Here is a 20265-nt window from a genome sequence, read left to right as displayed (position 1 = left end):
ACCCATTCTTTCACAAATGTTTGTAAAAACAGTCTGCATGCCTAGGTGCTTGAATTTATACACCTGTGGCCATGGAAGTGATTGGAACACCTGATTCCAATAATTTGGATGGGTGAGCAAATACTTTTGGCAATATAGTGTAGAATGAAGCAGAATGATGAAATAGGGGCCCTATGTCTTCCAGAAGTATAAGCCTATAGCAGCATAACTATAGAGATAGCTCATTTGACACAATGTTAAGTTTGCATCATTTCCCCTTCATTTGACACATACTTAGCAACTCAAAAATCTGTTTGTTCACACACCGCTCTATAAAAAAAAGATTATGTAATGCAATAAAATCATAGGTTTAAAGTAAGAGAATAATTAAGACACAAATTACAAATGTTACACAAGAATACCAATGGCTCATAGCTATAAGAGAAAAAACAGGATCTGAATTATGCTACTTTCAAAAGATTTTTTTAGCTCCTCTTGTTTCTTCAGTGCAGAATGTAAATTTTACCAAAATAAGTGGAGCAGCATTAAAAAATATTTAGAAAACTGAGCAGATTTTTCAGAGTTTAAAATGATATATTTACTACGTTAAAGGAAGAAGTGGTTCTAACCTTTTTTTATCATGAATATTCAGCGCTTTTAAAAAAAAAAAGAAATCCAGAAGCTGTAAGATTGATTCTAAATCCTTATGATCAGGTGCTGATAACTAGGAACACTTGTTGAATTAAACACTCACTGGAAGCCTCCGCAGAGAGGGACATTGTATACATCTAAAATATTAGTCTGATTTTAAAAATTTAGACTTGAATCAAGGGCAACAAGTGCTGACATTTTAAAAGATGTACATTTAAATTTTATTCTGGTGATCAAATAATCTGCCAGATTTTATCATGGGATTCTAACTGAGGTTTTTGCTTGTTTTTCAGGTGGAGATCATTGATGCAAAGACAAAGGAACAACTTTGTTTTTTAGATAAGGTATGCTTAGGTATAAGATATTCAGAACAGGTTTAGGTGTGACTTTATTGATGCACGATAGAGTTTCATCTACAGCAGAGAGTAGTGGTTTCAATTCAGAGGAATTTATTTCCTGCTTTTGTTCTGATCAGGTGGACCCTCACTCAACAATAGGAGACATAAAGAATCTATTTTACAAATCATGTGAGTGTTTTGATCTGAATAATCTCATGCTTATATAAACCACTTTGAGTATTTTTTGTGGTATAAATGTTTCCGTCGTTGTGCTGTAATATTCTATATTTTTCATGTTTTGTCTCTATAAGTTGATATACTGTCAGTTATAACTTTATTCCATATGATTCTTGGACAAAGATAAACCCATTTAGCCTGAAGTTACAAATTGAAGTTACAAAGTTTTAAAACCCCTGATATCCTACAGTATCTCTTCCCTGGGAAAGTTGTTAATAACAATTTCCTGTTTATGTTTTTCAAGCTTGCAGTGGCATCTACTATAAGCTCATCACTGTTTAAAGATGTTGCTAAATGTTTGCCAAGCCTGAGGCCATCAGCCCCCAGTAGAGCACTGCAGCTTGCAGTACTTTATTGCATGAAATTACCATAGAGCCTCAAGCCAAAATCCTTTATGCAATGCAAGCCAAGTATCTATGTAAGTGTATAAAGCTTTGAGTGTGTGTTTTTTCTGCCCAGATCCTCAGTGGTACCCAGCAAGACAGGCATTAAGGCTTGATCCTAGTAAGTAGATAAGTTTCCAACTCATTAAGAAATACTTCAGTTATAAGTGTATCATAAACAGCATCAGAGATAACTTAGAATAATCTAACACAGTTTAAACATTTTTTGATTTAAAGAGAAATTATTCTATATTGTACAATGCTGCACGAAAGCACTCATATTCTTTGAACTTTCTTTGATTTTGTCACTCTACAACCAAAAACCTCTTGGATTTCAAAGGGATTTAAAGGTGCCCAATAACGCTGTGTGCTTATACAAAAAAGACTGTTACGACCTGTCTAGGGGAAAAGCTCTAATCACAACATTATTAATGATCCCAATGCTCAACAAAGCCCAAGCAACCCCAACAATTATTAGTTCCAACACGCCTGTTGTCTGTTGATTTATTAAATGGAAGTAGACTAACACATTTTCAGAGTGAACCAAGGCCGAAAACAATAAACAAACAATAAAAAATAAACAAAAGAAACTATCTTAAGAAAAACACTTAACAAATGAAAATAAACCAGTAAACCAAATAACAACAACTTACCTCTCTAACTACATAAAAATGAGAAAACCATAATGCAACATAAACAGCAATTCAGAACAAGCGAGGTGCAACAATGTTGCTGGTTGAGACATGCAGAGAAGAGGTAGGACAAGCACTGTGCGTCGTCTTGTTTTTTATGTGTCCACCAATCAGCTGTCTCCATTATTCAGGAATCCAATCAGTGATCGGCATCTGCACATCTACCTCCTCATCTCAGCATTTGGGTCCTCAACCAACTTCCACCCAACCCTGACAGTCCTTAGTTTTACAACTTGACAGAGTTGACATGATAGAATTAACAGAGAAGTGTCTGCAGAAAGACACTAAATATTTTCTTTTCCAAAAGACAACAGACAGGAGTCTGCTGCTTTGTGTAGTTTAATGCATACAGTGCCACATAAAAGTGAGTTAACATTACTGAAATTTTAAGCTAAGAAGTCCTTTGCCCCATGGAAGATCAGTTTGGTGGTGGGTTCTTCATGTGGGCCAGAACTGATTGGGTTCATACTGCTACACTAATATACATGAGAGTCTGCAGTAGTTTCACTCTACCATCCTCTCTGCAAGGAAGCATCCTCTGAAGATTTTGAGTTTGTTTTAGTATAACTTTGATATTTTTTGGTCATTATGGCATTACCATAGGCTTGTCATGTTTTAACGTGAACCATCAGGCTCCAAAGGAAGGGGTTTGAAAACAAAACTTTTGTAAAACTATTCAGGTAAAAAACATTAAAGATGCAAAGTTTCCAAAGTCTGAATTAATATTGCAGAAGTAAATAAATTATATAAGTAATTATAAAGGCCTATTTCTTTTATCCACATTAGTAATACATGCTAGAGGTCACTTACGAATCTTGGCAAAAACAAGATCTTAACTGGTTACCTGCACGTAAGAGTTTGAGCTGAGATATTTTGGAAAAAAATAGGAAAAATCTCTTTCCTGTATAAGAATCAGAGCCAACTTTGGCCAGCACACACAAACTTCAGTAAGATTTTGACATAGCATTTGGTCGCGCGCATACACACTTAGGAAAATCAGAGCCAAAACGGACACGCATACATTCACACACACACCTGCAAGATTTCGAAATAGTACTTGGTGCTAGGGTATAAATACAGCTTCATATGGGCCCGCCATTTTATGGGAAAAAGCTGAGAATGTATATGCGCTGGATTGGTGAAGTTTTAGACAGCTGTTGGAATTCGACCTATTGATAAATGTTTTCCCCCCTCCAGAGGACACAATTGGATGAATCGTTTTCAAGTGTTCCTCGTTCTGTCATAAGATAACTCTACCATTTTGAGCCTACCACAGTCTTAATGTGAAAAATACTTTTCATTTGCCTTTTCAGAGGGAAAATTGCTCAAAGATAATGAGATCTTACAGAATCTACCGGTGGGAACCACTGCCACCATGTACTTTAAAGATCTCGGTCCACAGCTAGGTTGGACTACGGTGAGAGAACTGTGTTTGAATTTTACTAATACTCTGTTTTAGTTCAGTTTTTACATCCAAAAACACCCTTGTAGGTAATATAAAACCTCTTTTATTTTAAGGTATTTTTTGCAGAGTACATCGGAGCCCTGCTCACATACCTGGTCTTCTTTTTTCGAGTGCCGTATGTTTACTCTCACACGTATGCCTTTACCTCCAGCAGCCATCCTGTTGTTACGTAAGTTAAAAACAAACTTGCAACTAAAGCCCAAGTTATGATAAATTACAAGCCAAAGACAGACTAGTTGTTTACTGACTATATGCTCAATCTGGTTGTCTTCGCTGATCGCACCAATGATTTGCCACTATTTTGACGAGTGAACGTGTCATAACATATGACATTGCATGTATTAATACATCCCGACCAGAATCAGTGAATGCATCATCTTGTTAGACTCTGCAATCCTCAGACTATAAATGTTTGCAAAATCAATATCATGAACCACCATGAGAGGGCAGTTTGGAGCGATTCTCTTGTTTATCCATTCACCTCCATCTACAAGCCCTGGTATGTTAACTGCTTGATGCCCTAATGTATATATATATACTGAATATATGTTTTTTTAAAAGGTGTTTTGCATTTAAGTGGTCGCCAAATTGAATTTCTAAAACCTTAAATTTAATTAAAATGTAAATCGAAATGTATTTATATCACAAATTAGTGACATTTATATAAGTTACTGACGATATACACTGTTAGGAACCAGTTGTAATGGAAACAAGAGCTTGCCAAACGTTCCTAGGTCCACACTCAAAGTACACAAACTGGCAATAACCTAATGCACATCCTATCTTGGCTGTGTACACAATATAAATGGTTTGTTGCACATTTGCATCAATGGGCATCAATTTACCTTAGGATCAATCATCTTCCATATCAGCCACAGGTGTTCAGCTAAAAACTTAATAACCATCTGTAATGATCTTAAGTTTTAGCAGTTTTGAAGCATGGAAATCAGCTAAAAGAATAAGAAGTTGACTGCCTTTGTCAACAGTGAGAATTAAATTAATTGAATTTAAAAAACTGTTAAATGTAGTTTTAAATTACTGTACCTTAGACCTACACCCAATATTTTTTCCTTGTCTTTTAGATTTGCTTGTGTCTGCCACACGCTCCACTATATGAAGAGGCTAATGGAGACCATCTTTGTCCACCGTTTCTCCCATGGGACCATGCCACTCAGAGCAATAGTCAAAGTTACTCTATAACTGTGCACACACACACAAAAAAAAGTTTTTTCTTCTCCTAATACACCTTTCGTTTTCCAACTGTTACTGCTATAAGACTCATCCTTAGATAAATATGGCAGCAAAAAAAACAAAAAAAAACCAGCAGTATTTCACTTTAAGCTTTGGGTACATTTATAGCAGTTATTTGTTACTTTTTCTCTGTAGAACTGTGCCTATTACTGGGGTTTCTCTGCATGGTTAGCCTACTACATCAACCACCCTCTTTATACGCCTCCATGTAAGTCCAACTATGTGCAAACACCCTCCAGAGTATTCCCACTTTCCTACCATTGTGGGATCAAACCAAATTTTAACTATATTTATTATGGACCATATTTGAAGCATAATCTTCAAGTGAATACTGTTGTTGCTGATGTCCATTCATTTATATACAGGACATGTGTAATTTATAATATAGTAATTTATAGGGTCATAGAATGATACATTGGTTGGCTGAAAATGGCATATTTGCTGATCTAAGAGCCCTAATGCAAGCCTGGTCAAAAGTCCTAGAAATATTCATGTTATGCTCATGAATATTTAGATGAGCTGTGCGCTGATTGGTTGGTTTACAACGAGCAAAGCTGCTTAGCAAAGACACATCATAGCAACAAGCACTCACTCACTGAAACATCGAAATTGTTGATATGGTAGGGTGACCAGACGTCCTCCTTTTCCCGGACATGTCCTACTTTCAGGGGGGAATTAAAAAAAAAAATCATCCCCCAGCGTTTGTTTTCATTGTTATTACACTGTCACAATTACAGAGCAACGAAATGGACTCTCTGCATTTAACCCATCCCCTTGGGGAGCAGTGGGCTGCCATTTGCGGTACCCGGGGAGCAATTTGGGGTTAAGGATCTTTTGCTCCGGGAGGCAGAGTGGCATTCTGTGTGAGTCGGTTTCAAACTCACAACTTCAGGATTCCAAGCTCTATGCCCTAACCACAAGGCCACCACTCCCCCAATGGTATCTGTGGGGTGTGCATTAATTAACACATTGCATTATAGCAAAGGCAATGGGATCCAATTTTGCAACCATAGTTTAAAATAGTTACTAAGAAGCTTTGAACCTCAAATGTTAAATAAGCCTCCTACCTCAGAAATACAGAAAACAAGCTTACACAAGGCAAAAAATATAATAATAGTTTTTTCAGTGTTTTTAAATGTATTTCATGTTGAATTCAAAGGTTCTATGTTTCTCTTATAGCCTACGGAGAACTTCAAGTCAACTATGCTCTATTCACATTTGTGGTATGTAAAATAAAACACTCACACCAAACAAAGATTTAGTCAAACTTTTGATAAGTGAAGTTTCTTTTTTAGATGTGTGAAATGGGCAACCTCTCTATTCATATCAGTTTGCGTAACCTTAAAGTAGATGGTGAGTTTTTTTCATTTGTTCTTACTGAAATTTTTTCCTTATCAAACAGAAGTCCTTTACTTTGATCTGTTTTCTTCTTCTTTGTGGAAAAATCAGGACTCAGGGTTAGAAAGTTTCCTATGCCAACCAAGAATCCCTTCACATGGCTTTTTTTCTTTGTATCCTGTCCAAATTATACTTACGAGGTAAAATTTTAAGCAATTAAATTAACCTCTGAGTTATTAAATTTAACAGTGTTGATTTTAAAACATGCTTGATAAAAAAGAAAAAAAAAACATTTTTATTTACGACACCCTTTCTGTCTGTACATTTTTGTCTGACATCTGTAGGTCGGTGCATGGATGAGCTTTACAGTAATGACCCAGTGTCTTCCAGGTATGTGATGAAATCATCTATATTATGGCATTACTTAAAATGCACCAAAAAATCAGTTGGTTACCAGAATAAGCACATAAGTCAAACTGGCATTGATCCTAAAACTGCCTGTCAAATTCGAATATATGATCTTTGTTAACTGATGCACAATGTCAACCAGATCTCAGGTACTAGCACTACTTAAGTGTTGATAAGGTTGTAGGTTGTTGATAAGGGAGGAGGTTGAAAAGTTAGCTATTTTCAGTTAACATTGAGGTTAGTGAATTTTATTTATTTTTAATGTCCAGGATTTTTTTCTGGTTTATAGAGAGTTAAACTTTTTGCAGATAACAGGAAGGCTAAAGATTGAAGTTTATGCTGCGTTCACACCGGACGCAGCAGGCGCGACAGAAGCAGCGAGTTTACATGCAAAGTTAATGGTTGACGCGCATCAAGGCACAGCATAAGGTCCCGCGGCGCATTTTGAGCAGCAGGCGCAGCGCGTCAGAGCAGCTGAAGCAGCGCGTCGGGAGCGTTTAAGCATCTGACGTGCGTGCCGCGCCGCAAACGCGCTGCTGGTCGAGATGGAAAAATTGAACTTTTGCTGCTCGACGCGCCGCGTCAACCAATCAGAGAAGCTGATCTAGGAGCTGGTAGGGAGAGAGACACAGCACTGATGATACAGAGCGCTATGATCACTCCTCTGAAACAGTTTATTGACACATAAATTAACTTAAAATGCAGAAATCTGCCGGCAGAATGTGTTCGCTTTTATTATTCTGGTGCCTGCAGATTGGATTATTTAGATGAAAAACACCTACCAGCCGCTGCGGTGAACCGCGAGGAGGCGACCCGGCCAGAGGCTGCAGTTGAAGGGATTCCTTCTGTCGGCGCATCGCTGGTATGTGGGGGTCTGAGTGGCTCCGACAGAAATAACATTGGAATGCAGGATTGTAATGTGGATGAACTGACTGCACTGATTAAGTTTTCAGGTGTATTTTCTCACTTAAAAACATATTAAAACTACTTTATTCCCACTGATCACAGCAAATATAGCTGCAAGGCAGAGAAAGGATAGTGAAGCTCCGCCCAACGAGCGTCAGACCCACTTTTGCACCAGAGCAGCAAAGCTGCTTCAGCCGTGCGTCAGAACTAACTGGTACAAGCAGCAAAAATGAAGCAGCAGACGCGATTTTGCTGCTCTTGCTGCGTCCGGTGTGAATGTAGCACTATAATAGGACCTCTGCACTCTGTGCTCTCTCTTGTATGCAGTGATGTCACTTCTGTTCCTACATAGGTGATAAAAGGATCTTGAAACCTGCTCAAAGTTCTTTGAAAGAATTGGATATTGCTCATATGGCTACAATCGGGTTCTAGTTTTGCAAAAGATTACCAGAGACTAACAACACTTGGTGCATCCTTAGAAATATGACAATAAGCTCCACATTAAAAAAATACATGAATGCTTTTTAGTAAGAAGTAGTTTGTAATTGTATGTTTTATCTTTCAGTGGCAATATACACTTTATTTGGGTTTATTCAGATGTCCATCTGGGCCAAAGGGAAGCACAAAGCCTACCTACGAGAGTTCAAAGACTATCCAAGTGTCCGGATGGCCATTATTCCCCTGATTTTTTGATCATTGATAACTGCTAAAGCTTGCATCCCATGAGGGCTGCACAATGCAACTTTGTACTGAGAAACTGGGTAAAAAAGCTGAGCAATAATGTAGAGATGCACTTCAGCTGCGCCTTAAAAGTTTCCTTTGAGTATTTTAAATTTCTGTTTAGTTGCAACAGCACAGACATGGACAATAGGTTTGGCAGCGACCCATATAAGGTTTGGCAAACTTAACAGCTTTCATTTGTGAGGTAACTAATCAGACCATGTAGATATAAACACAGAATAATCTGATGCATATTTGTTAACTAAAAAACTCTTGATTTTACCTCAGCAGAGATATATATATTTTTTTAAATAATTTCAAATCTATAGACAAGGCTGCATAATAGTACAGCAAATACAATGTTATTTGACTGGTAGGTTGATTGAAATTACATTTTCACCATTTTTTGCTCTGATATCTCATAACTTTCAGTGCTACCAATTACCCCTAGAAGTCACCTGAATAGTAAAGTCAGCCTGTTTGTCTTATCTTTTTTAAGAACTTCCTTGAAAATGAGGTGGATTTATCTCAAAGGACTTATCCTTTTCAATTTCAATAAAATACGTAATTGAAAAACACACTATAATGTTTGCTCCTGCAGTTCCATTCATTTTAGACTCGTAATTCCACTGACACCTGGTTAGTAGAGCCACCTTTTGCACTGGTACAGGTTTTATATGCATGCAAACTTTTTTTAAATCAGACCTTTTGTCTGGGAGGTCACTTAGCAATTGAAGAGTCGACCCCAACTGTGGAATATGCAGGTAGAGGCATTGTAGTGAGAGGCTTCAGGAGCAACATGGAGACTGGTCAGAGGTTCCTTTTGCATGAACCACATTTGATTTGCACTTCTTAATGCATGAGGCCCTGCGTTTGGATTTAAAAATATTAAGTTTAAAAGTTAAAACTTTTACCAGAGGGGGGTGAAGAACCAAAAACAGAAGTAATTCAATAAGAATGGCACTACTTCAACATTTTCTTACTAAAGTAAGAGGTGTTTGGTCAAAAGGCTACTTGAGTAATTGTTGGATACCAGCATCAGATTTAATGTTTAGAAATAATGTAGCTAGACAGACTTTATGTTCAGGAATGTACAAGTTCAGGTATTTTAAAGACTCAATGGAATGAACAATAAAAATAAATGTCATAAATATAAAAGAACAAATTCATGCAGAAGAAATACTTTTTTTTCTTTTTTTCCACTTAAAACTTAAAAACAGTATGTATGTTAGTATGTTAATTTAACGGATTATATCTACTGTTTACTTTATGTTTAAATGTTCAAATACCTCACAGAGGACAGAGTTAGAGATTTTATTCAAATTGGAGTAGTGATTCTTCACAAAAATATTACTCAAGTTAAAGCAACAAATATGGGAGAAAACTATTCCTAAAAGAAAATTTGTTTTCAAAATGTTACTGAAGTAAATCCAACTGACACCAACTGACACCATCAGTCAGGAATTAACCCAGATGTATGTTGTTAGAGGGAATAGCAAACGTTTTATTGAGTAGACATGCCAAATCCCTAATGTTTCACTCTTTTTAAAAGTTTGGAATACATCTACTAAATAAGAAAAAAATTGGAAATATTTTACTTGCTATGATAAAACCACAGAATTGCAACAAAAAATTGAAATCAGCAAAACTGCTGTGTTACTGCCAAATCCTTTGGTCTTGACTGTAGACGTTGCGTCTTTTTGAGGGTTAAGTGATGTGTACAAATGTGTACAAGTCATGAGGGACTAGTATCTTGCATGTTTTAGTTGTGCTAGTACTCTAACAGAAGATTTCAGAATTCAATAGGCTTCTTAAGGAGTCAGCAACTGAGTGTGCCGATGACCTATTCATATAATGTTGGGTTTGTTGAACCCTGGAAACATTGAATTTTGTGCATACACCACAATGGATTTAAAGCTAGCTAGTTGTTTCCTTTTTATGTTCTACTGATGAATGATGATTCTCCATGCAAACAGCACTAGCAGACATTGAAAATGATGCACTGCAAAAAAAATGAACTCTAAATAAGTAATTATTTTCTTAAAATAAATTGATTTTTTCTTGAAGTGAGGAAGTAAGTGAGACACTTTGGCAGCTTTGGAGCTTCTGTTTTCCATGTGTAAACAATCAATAAAGAGATGATTTCAAAACATCAAATTCAGGTTAGCATTTTACACGAACAGAAAGGCAACAACATTTTTCTGCATTCATCAAAAATGGTTGCTTGCAAAGGGCCTAAACATGCAGGACACTATCCCTTAAGGACTGACTTTCAACACCTCCATGTTAATTTAGTCTTAAAGCATGCATCACATTTTTATAATTTCTTTCCTCTTGTTGCAACATTGAACTTGTGTGCTTGAAATTTGTAAAGAGGAGAAAAAATATTGACATTGTATAATTTTGCATCCCTTTTATACAACCAGGAAGTCTTATGTCTGTCTTTTTTTTTTTTTTTTTTGTTAAATGCTGTTTTAGGAACTTTATCAATGAATTACATTAGAATTAATGGCTTTTTTAGCAAGGGGTATCGTATTTAGGATACTATGACATCTTTTAAAACATTTAGTGTTGCCTTTTGCTAATGAACCGTCGGGCCTTTTTACTGACAACACTGAAAATGTTCAACAACTGTTTAATATCAATATGTAGATGCTTTTACCATGTGGCTACTACAAAGAGCTTTGATTGTTGTTGTTTGGTGTCTGATCTCAGGTTTTCCTAAACCTTACTTGAAATAAAGGTGCAGATTTTACAGAAACACAAACTTTATTTTCATATGATGCATCTCATAGAAACACTTATTTTTACATTCATTCCTCATCCTCTAATGACATGAAGTATAATAAATGTGAGCAAACAACCAGAACTGGACACATGTAAGAAAAGCGTAAAGATGATGAAACATTATAACAAAAATACCCAGACGGGCTGATTTGAGTTTGCAGCATCAGCCGATGGATGTCTGTAGTAATAACCAAATGTATAAGTGAAATGTCATGGTGAGAAATTGTTTTGCTCGCAATCAATAAAGTGCAAAAAAAACTAAGCTTTTTCAAGTGCTTCTTTCACAGATTTATAAAGGCAGTTCATAAGTATTTGCTTGGCATCTGAAGCAGAGAGTACAAAGAGCTACGCTTTCTCCCAACACCGTATGCACATTAATTTTGATGTTCCGTCTGAAGAATTTGCTGTTCTTTTCCATATTTGTAAAATCGGGTTCTAAGGCGAGCAGGACTAGGAACATGCAGCAGGCACATAAATGCTCTACTATGTAACTTCTTTTGAGCAAAAGCAAAATAAAAGAGAACTCATGGCTTCCTTCTACACTCGGTTTCCCACATGAGAAAGATCACTCTCTATGAACAAAAAGGCTCAGAAAATCTGGCATTAGAGCTTTTTTTTATGATTCCAGAATAAATGCAGCTTTCGGTTTCAGCTGATTTAGACAGGATGAAGGTGTAGTGATCCTTTTAAAGTTCGAATATGGCAGCTGTTTTCAGCTGTCGTTGGATTTTTCCTCCTTCAAAGAGGAGGAAAAATCCAACGACAAGTAAAGTGAACGCCTTTCCATCAGCTGACTTTCACTTCCTGTAAGACTTGATCGCCGTGGTTTCAATGTACCGTTGGGCCCCTGCAGCTTTTGGGTGCAGCACAATGGTGTCATCCTCTCTGGACTGCTGCTTGGCAAAATTCACAAAAACCTGCAGGGAAGAGCAGAAGAGTTTAAGGAGGAAGGATCAGAAAAACAACCTGTTACATCAGACAGTGAGGGAGAAACAGCGGCTCTATGTTTTTATATAAGAATTAGTCACTCCTTCAATATTGGCCGACAATATCAAGCAACACCCCTGTTAAAAGTCATAGTTTTTATAATGTAAATCCATTTTAATTGAGCTGGAAAAGACTTCACTAAAATATTCATACACTTCGTGATGGAATATATTATGTTATGATAAAACCAACCTGAAAGTACAAAATAACCAAAATGAATCCTGTTCTGCTAGAAAGCTGATGATGAAAGAAGACTTCATTTTTAATTATCAAAGTCAGCACCCCTGGAAAGAAAAGTCAAATAAAGAGGACTACAAATAAGACATTTTTATTTGGGGGATATTTCCAGCTACAGAATGGCAAGTCAAAAAGAGGGATGCTAAAATGGGCATTAGCAGCTTGTTTAGGGGTGTACCATTTTCCATGTCATTCCAAAAAAGTTAAAGAACAAACCACTGGACTTTGTTTTCAAGTTTGAAGACATTTTGCTTCCCATCCCGGAAGCTTTTTCCATTTCAAAATGTCAGAAATAGCGTTGAGTTGCTTTAAACAGTAGCCCAAACAAAGCCTTGTTTTGGCTTAGACAACATGCAAATTGAAACGGACGAACGTGTCCACCCCTTAGGAATGGGGGTCGTTTGGCTTCTTTTGTTAGGCTGCAATGCCCCATACCTGTCTATGTCTCTATGACTATGACCTGGGTGACTGAGAATCTTCACCAGCATATTTTCCATGTCTATATGTGTCATTTTTCTTGTCTTAATTTGAATATACAAAATGTTTACCATGTTAAATGCTTCATGATGTGTTTTCTAACATAACGGAAAATGCACTTTTAACAAAGGTGTGTACACCTTGGATAACTAATGTATTGTTATATTAAAATGAGATAAAATGTAATAGGAAAGCCAATGTAAGGCTGTGGCATATTTGTATTTTTACCTGATCAAGAGTGGTCTGTGACACAGAGTAATCCTCTATGTTCAGCGTGTCCTTGTTAGCGAGGACCATTTGAAATATCCGTGCCAGAGATGGGGAGGAGATCTTGTACTGCAGGGTGTTGTGGTGTTTCTCCCTTTGGATGCAACCAGGGAAGGTGCTCTCCATGAAAGCCTCAGCAGGGTTCAGGTCTGGGGGGCAGCCGGGTTTGGCCGCCCTGATCTTCATGGTAACAACGTATCCGTCGCCGAATCTGGATGGGAATGACACGGCGATCAGATCAGGTGATGTTATTAGAAATATGAGCTTAAGTTGACAGGACTGACTTGTATTTTAGATGCTGAATGGTTCCCAGGCATTTGAAGGATCCATTGACCATAATAGCTAAGCGGGTACACAGAGCTTCACATTCTTCCATGCTGTAAGAAAATAAAATCTTTTTTAAGCCACTTCGGTGAATACAGAAAATCCCACACACGTGTAGAGTTCAACAGAAAAGGTTAACCTGTGGGAGGTGAGGACCACTGCTCGTCTATCCTGGATAACGCTCATTATGGAGTTCCAAAGGAAACGCCTGGACAGCGGGTCCATACCAGTGGTCGGCTCGTCCTGAGAGAGAAGAAGCAGCAAACAGCAACGATAACGCCTTTATGACAGAATCTTTTCGACTCAACTGTTCTAATAACTATGATCTTCATCCAAAAACCCTGAAGGCCGAGAGGTTTACTGCTCACCAGCAGCACCAGCGCAGGACAGCCAATCATAGCAATAGCTGTGGAGAGTTTCCTCTTGTTTCCTCCGCTGTAGGTCCCGGCACTTCGGCCTGCGTACTCTGATAAACCCAGTTTCTGGATGGCCCATTCAGCTACCTAAAGAAGGTAAAAACTGATGCTTTTCTTAAACAGTTTTATCCGTTTTCCACCGATTCTCTGTGTCCTAATCATCATGACGCCACCAGATGTTTAAATTATCAAAGAGATATGAGACACATCAGTAAACACGATATGATTGATGTACTGATTAGTGTCTTCTCGTGGTTCATAAAATCCTAAAAAAATAAATCTTGTACACCCCAAAATTACAACTTTTACACACCTTAAATCACCTTAAAAGATAAATTACATTATAAGGACAAAATAAAAAAAACAATTCTTGAAGTATTAAAAATGTATATAGCTGTTAAGGAAACATTTGGATCATACAAAAAGAGAGACATTTCCATTTATGGATCAATTATGACATTTTCTGGAACAGGATCTGATTGTTATTTTGTAAACAATAATAAAATATTTTTTTATAGAAAATGACTTTGATGGCAATTTTCTAATAAGATTTGTCCTATTTGAGAGATTAAGAGTTCTAGCTTTTCACAAAGTAAAAGCGACTCATGGAAACAGGGTGATATTTATTGGAGCGAAGTCAGTAAAAACAGCCTATCTGCTGGAAATACTTGTTTGCCAATTATATATTACAAAACAAAAAAAATCATAACTTGAAGGGAAAGGGAAATCCAATAAGTAGGATGAACGTCACAATACTGTATATGAAACGTCTTTAACAGGCTGACCAGTTGGAGTCAGCAGCAGGACCATCAGGAGAGCCTTGATTTTCCTGTATTTATATATATATATATATAAAGAAGACAGTTTTCTGAGCGGACGAATGTTATGTTCATCATATATATATATATAAAGATTAAAAACAGTTTGTAAACTCATTTTCTACTTTTTTTTCTTTTTCTCTGAGCCAAATGAAGGATAGATTGTACATCCACATTTTGAATTTCCTCTTGTCCTCCTTGTGCAGATGTAGGTTAAAGAGATGGTTCTAAGTATAAACTTCATGTACAAAACGTTAAAGAATTTGAGCTGCGTAACACTAGATTTTATACTCCATTCTGTGGTTGCCAGTGCAGAAGAAGGCCTGCTTGCATTAAAGTAAAATTGGGGGTAAGAGTCAGAGAAGGAAATACGTATTTTATTTAATCCTGCCAGATTTGTTTTGCACCAATATTTTCTAATGCGTGATTTCTCTCACCAATAGTGGTTATCAAATTAGTAATAAACGCATTTTTCCCTGACTTCCGCATCTTCAAGCGGACAATTGATCACAACCTTTTAAAATCTCACATTCGAGCTGGACTTTGCTGCCAAAGATCTGCCTTTGGGTGGCTGTTTATTGCTGATACCCAAGTTTCACCGAAAAAAATGTAAATCTAGATAAGTCATTTTTTCTTAAAATAAGTGCATTCGTTCTTGAATTCAGAAGATAAAAGAGACATTTTACCAATGGAACAAGTCAATTTCCATTTAAAATAAGAAAACACATTTGCATTGTCTTATTTCAATTGCATTTTACCTACATATCTTATTTTAAGAGTAAAAATACTAATTCCATTGGCAAATTGTCTCATTTACCTAATTAAGTTAAGGCTAAACACATTTAGTTTAAGACATTTTAACTAATTTCTAGATTGTTTTTCCAGTGTTGAATTTCAATATGTAACATTCAATTTTTTTTTATAAAATAAAAGTAAAAAATGCAACAACAAAAAAATGCATTTGCCTTTGAAGTAGGAGAAATGTATTTGCCTTTTTCACCATTACCCAGTTTAATTGCAGTTTAGCCAGGATCCATTGATCAGACCATTGCATAAAAACAAAGCCTCATTGACCGCCTGCCTTTGCATCATCTATCTACTGTCATCATGAAAGCTGCATCCCACCCTGCTGATCTCAGACTCTGGGACCCCTCTGAGGCGGGCATACAGGTGCAGATGTTCTCTTCCTGTCAGCAGCTCATCGATGGCGCCAAACTGTGGACAGTAGCCCATGTTCTGGTGTACATCCAGGATGTTGGTCAAAATACTGCAAGGATGACAGAATGAAAACACGCCACAACATTAAAAGTTTGTTTTTCACGTTTTTCAACAAGTGACTGATAAAGCCCGCCCCCATGGTAAAATGCCACTCAGTCTCACTGAGAGATGTGATGTGCAGAATGGAGATTACTGCAAAGCATTGTCACCAACATAGCCGAACATGCAGTTAGAACTAACATACACTTAATTTATTTATATAATTGTGTTTTTAATGTTAATAGAATCATTTAAGTAGCATTTTTGTTGTTTGGACAAACCTGTAACCAGAGACGGAAGCTTCCCCTGATGTCACATCTATGTCTCCAGTCAGCATTTTAAATGTTGTGGTCTTCCCAGCTCCATTTACCCCCAGTAGACCAAAGCACTGCAGATAAAGGTGAGAAGAAAAAAAAGAAAAATATCTGACTGCCCACTGCTCAGAGCAGCTGTTCAGAACCAATATAAAGAAAACTAGACAAACCTCTCCAGGCGAAACTCCAACACAGATTCGATCCACTGCAGGGATGATTGTTCCTCTGTATGTCTAACAAGGACACATGAGAAAACAATGAACCACAAATCTCACCGGGTATTGAGCATTTTAATTCTGCCTTGACTTTGCTATGAAATGTCTCACCTTGGAGAGGTCTTTTATGCGTAAAATATCACATTTATTTAGGTTCCTATGTATTCTCTCCCTTTCCTCAGTCACATCTTGATCTTCCTCCAAAATATGAGGCTTTGGGTTATCTGGAATCCTATCATCATGACAATTGGAAAAGGCCTGATTAAAGTCCTAATGCATCTTAGATTATGACGTTTTTAAATGTTACTGTCGCTTACCACTGATCCAGGAAGAAGCGGTACTGAAAAAGGATGTTAATGATAAAATAGACAAATCCCTCGACAGCCATGCAGAATAGGTTCTTCCCAATGAAGTCCCAGTTAAAGGGATCTGGACTGTAATCCTCACCTGAGGAGATAAAGGATCATAGCAAAGCTGTAACACCTGCTTCTCTGTTTGTGGTTGTTTCAGAGTCCTGTACATTGCCTTGCTAAAGTATTTTTGCCACTTAAAGGTATAGTGGAGGATTTTTTGTGAATTTTTGAAAAGACCCTCTCTCTCCACTTTAAAAAAAATGCACATGCACAACCCTGTACACGCTTCCAAGAGGGAACGTCTATTAAATGCGTGCACAAGCCCATTTCTCCTCGTGCACACTGTTTAAAAGTTGCTGTTTGCATCACTCATGCAAGCTTACTTTCCAAAAGAAGATTTACTATTTTTTTCCACTATGTCAGACTTAACAAGGTTAATCGAAAATGGAGACGTGCACGTAGGATGTCCTTATGTAAACATATCACCAGAATGATTGACAATTAGGAGGACCACTTATTTTGATGATCCACCCAGAAAAAGAACATCCTCCACTATACCTTTAAACTTTTCACATTTTGTTACCATATAGTCACACTCCTTAATGTGTTTTTAAAAACTTAGGCAACATGATTTGAGCTTAGGACCCTTGATTTAACCCTTGATTTCACTGCCTTTAACAGCATTCACGTCTTTGCACAGATTCTCTCAGATCTTGACTTCATTTTAACACATATTTATAATTGTAAGGCAAGGCAAGGCAAGGCAAGGCAAATTTATTTGTATAGAACAATTCAGTACAAAGACAATGCAAAGTGCTTTACATGATTAAAATACAGGAAGATAAAACAGAATCAAAGCAAGTAGGAAAAAATAAAAAATAAAATAAAAAATGCAGAAACAAAAAAGAATATTAAAAACAGCTGGACTAAAGAAAATATGTTTTAGTTGAACTGTTAAACTAGAACAGTTGAAGGCAATCCTAAGCAAATGTGTTTTTAGTCTTCATTTAAAGATTTGTAGCTACGTACAGTAGCAGCCATTAGAAAATTTCTGCACTTTCCTTGATGGGCACCTGGCTGCTTGCCTACAATTCCTTTTTTAAACATCAATCTTTGTACTAAAATAATCTTTCTGTCATGATTTGTGGACATTGAGATCTAAAGAGAAGTGTCATCTTCTGGTCAGACCCTGTAATTCAGTGAAAGGGTGGAGTCAGATTTAAAAAAAAAAAAATGCACACCCAGAAGGCCAGTGGCTGGAAGTTGGAGGGGATTTGGCTGGAAGTTGCAGGGGAGAAGGATGCCATTCGGCTGGCATTTGACTGGGAAGGGCCATTTTCAATTGCTGCTACGGTAAACCTGGATGGATGTGAATGACAATGCTAATGGAACCTCTAAAGTCTTTTTCAGCCTTTAACAAGGTTACATGGCTTTTTTATGGATTGAAATATGTGTACTGTATTTTCCTATTTAATGTCCCTACAAAAAGAAGAGCATCTCAACTTCATGATTCTGCGATGAGAATATTTCACAGAGGAAAGGAAGGGAGGTGATGGTTTTACAGCAGACACATGAGAAAGCCCAAAAAGCTCCTTTTTTATCATAGGTCATATTTGCTGTATCTCCAGCATGGTGAATAATAGCTTTTCTGTTAACAAATCCTCCCACCTGAGCTTTGAATCTCTGCAGCCTCTCCACAGTTATGGTACGTTTATTGGCTGCTTCTCGAAATAATGTTCTTGGTAGGTTTGTAGCTATGCTTATTTCCTGTTAATGTGTTGAACAATAAATTTCAAAGATTTATATATTGTGCTTAACACACTTAAAAGACTTAAATTTGGAAACATTTGTTTTAAAAAAAATATGTAAAATCGTCAATCTAACTACTGTAACAAGTAAAAAAGAATAAAATAGATGAACAATCCAGGAGTGGATGTCTACAACCTGATGTGTTCATGACTGTGGGAATGAGGTGCGGTTACCAAAGCGAGCATAGATATCAGTCACAGCTTGGTTCATCGCCATGTCTATAAGTCCTCTACCAAGGCAGTAATGGGGAAAGATGAGCAACACTGTCTTCAACATTTGGTTGAACCTATAAAGAGCCTGAATCAAAAGAAATAAAATAAAGAACATGGATGAGAAGGAAAGAAAGAATGTAGCTTAAAATACAGTACCATATTGACTTACTGAGGTGCTCTCAAACAGGTCCAGGATAAAGGTCATGGCACTGCTGTTGATCCCAATGAAGAGGTTGATACATGACAGAGAGACGTAGGCCGTGCTGGGGACGCTGAAGACGTAGGACATGGGGTACATCATGGGAGTCACAGACCAGCTAAGAGAGAGAGCAACAATGTGACAGTCAATACCAAGTAACACCTTACATTGGTTTATAATTTATTGGAAACAGTTAAAATAACCATCTGTTTCTCAATACTACTTCTTCTCACAAACCATTTATAACAATTTTTTCTAAATTGTGCATCCATAACTGACTTCAGCAACTTCCACAAATACTTACAATGCTTAGAATAACGGATAAACGGCCTCTATATATTTTTTTTTCTTAAAGCAATTACATGATTTCCCAATTAAAAATATAAACAGATTTTGTTTAGAGTTTATTTATTTAGTTGATAAAATAAAAAATATTATTAGTTATTGACATCCAAAACACTTCCTTTGTACCATAAACGTTCCTAAAACATTTTTTAACATTTCAATCACTATTTCAAGATGTTCAAATTGTCTATTTTAATAAATATGAGGCAACACGAAGCCCCATTGCTTCTAGGCACCCTTTCAAAAGAAGAAAGACAAGAGAACATGCCATTAATTTTTTAATTAATGTTATATGAAGTAATGGTGAACTTAAAAATAGTCAATACATGTTTGTCGAATATATTGATGCGGTGATGTTGTTGTTTTGGGGTCTTTTAGGCAGATATTGCATTAGCTTGGTTTACTCCAGGGCCCACATTTTGCTTAATCATTGAAATGATTGAGCACATGTTAATCACTTGCAAATAAATCCATCTTTATTTCATTTTCTTAGTGACTCTGGTGGTGAGATTAACTTCTTATTCAGCCTTTATTGTCATTGCGGTGCATGTGAGAGTTTTTTAAACTGTGAACTCATCCTTCTGACTGTAGATATAGGCATGTTTAGGTGTGTAAGGAGAATTAAATCATTTCTGCTTTAGTTGAATAGGCATCCTCTTTGTTGTTCCAATTTTAAGGGGAGCGAAGATAAATGGGAACTTGTGTCAAATCATAATTATAGGCATAAAAACAGGAGCTCATGGATGAGCATTTAAAGGTGTCTTGAAAAACTTAAAAAGGGATTAACTAACACCATAATTCACTTTTATGTAATAGGAGTTGTTAAAAATTAAAAAACTATATTTTATATTTATATATACATATATATATATATATATAT

The 20265-nt window shown here is 36.7% G+C and overlaps 2 protein-coding genes across 2 annotated transcripts in view; one reads left to right on the top strand and one right to left on the bottom strand.

Annotated features, from left to right (window-relative positions):
* LOC107084911 (very-long-chain enoyl-CoA reductase-like) overlaps nucleotides 1-9310 on the top strand; it is a 13749-nt gene extending 4439 nt beyond the window's left edge. Inside the window, exons 2-13 of the mRNA XM_015374972.1 lie at nucleotides 924-974; nucleotides 1106-1157; nucleotides 1665-1709; nucleotides 3594-3697; nucleotides 3799-3914; nucleotides 4828-4933; nucleotides 5132-5204; nucleotides 6176-6219; nucleotides 6292-6349; nucleotides 6446-6534; nucleotides 6679-6724; nucleotides 8214-9310. Coding sequence (XP_015230458.1) covers nucleotides 924-974; nucleotides 1106-1157; nucleotides 1665-1709; nucleotides 3594-3697; nucleotides 3799-3914; nucleotides 4828-4933; nucleotides 5132-5204; nucleotides 6176-6219; nucleotides 6292-6349; nucleotides 6446-6534; nucleotides 6679-6724; nucleotides 8214-8341 — 912 coding nt within the window. The 3' untranslated portion in view covers nucleotides 8342-9310. The remainder of the gene's footprint in view (nucleotides 1-923; nucleotides 975-1105; nucleotides 1158-1664; nucleotides 1710-3593; nucleotides 3698-3798; nucleotides 3915-4827; nucleotides 4934-5131; nucleotides 5205-6175; nucleotides 6220-6291; nucleotides 6350-6445; nucleotides 6535-6678; nucleotides 6725-8213) is intronic.
* A 2599-nt stretch (nucleotides 9311-11909) lies between these two features.
* The window catches only part of LOC107084908 (retinal-specific ATP-binding cassette transporter-like), a 57032-nt gene continuing 48676 nt past the window's right edge, over nucleotides 11910-20265 (bottom strand). The window contains exons 38-49 of the mRNA XM_015374968.1: nucleotides 19011-19158; nucleotides 18803-18926; nucleotides 16785-16914; nucleotides 16579-16699; nucleotides 16423-16485; nucleotides 16220-16326; nucleotides 15807-15948; nucleotides 13816-13950; nucleotides 13587-13690; nucleotides 13408-13500; nucleotides 13085-13334; nucleotides 11910-12072 (exon numbers count right to left, since the gene is read on the bottom strand). Of these exons, the coding sequence (XP_015230454.1) occupies nucleotides 11953-12072; nucleotides 13085-13334; nucleotides 13408-13500; nucleotides 13587-13690; nucleotides 13816-13950; nucleotides 15807-15948; nucleotides 16220-16326; nucleotides 16423-16485; nucleotides 16579-16699; nucleotides 16785-16914; nucleotides 18803-18926; nucleotides 19011-19158 (1537 nt within the window). The 3' untranslated portion in view covers nucleotides 11910-11952. The remainder of the gene's footprint in view (nucleotides 12073-13084; nucleotides 13335-13407; nucleotides 13501-13586; nucleotides 13691-13815; nucleotides 13951-15806; nucleotides 15949-16219; nucleotides 16327-16422; nucleotides 16486-16578; nucleotides 16700-16784; nucleotides 16915-18802; nucleotides 18927-19010; nucleotides 19159-20265) is intronic.

This window comes from Cyprinodon variegatus, unplaced genomic scaffold (assembly GCF_000732505.1).
Source record: "Cyprinodon variegatus isolate N-32 unplaced genomic scaffold, C_variegatus-1.0 Scaffold111, whole genome shotgun sequence".
Taxonomy (NCBI): domain Eukaryota; kingdom Metazoa; phylum Chordata; class Actinopteri; order Cyprinodontiformes; family Cyprinodontidae; genus Cyprinodon; species Cyprinodon variegatus.
Note: the sequence above shows the minus strand (reverse complement) of the source record. Positions and strands in the feature narration are given on the sequence as shown.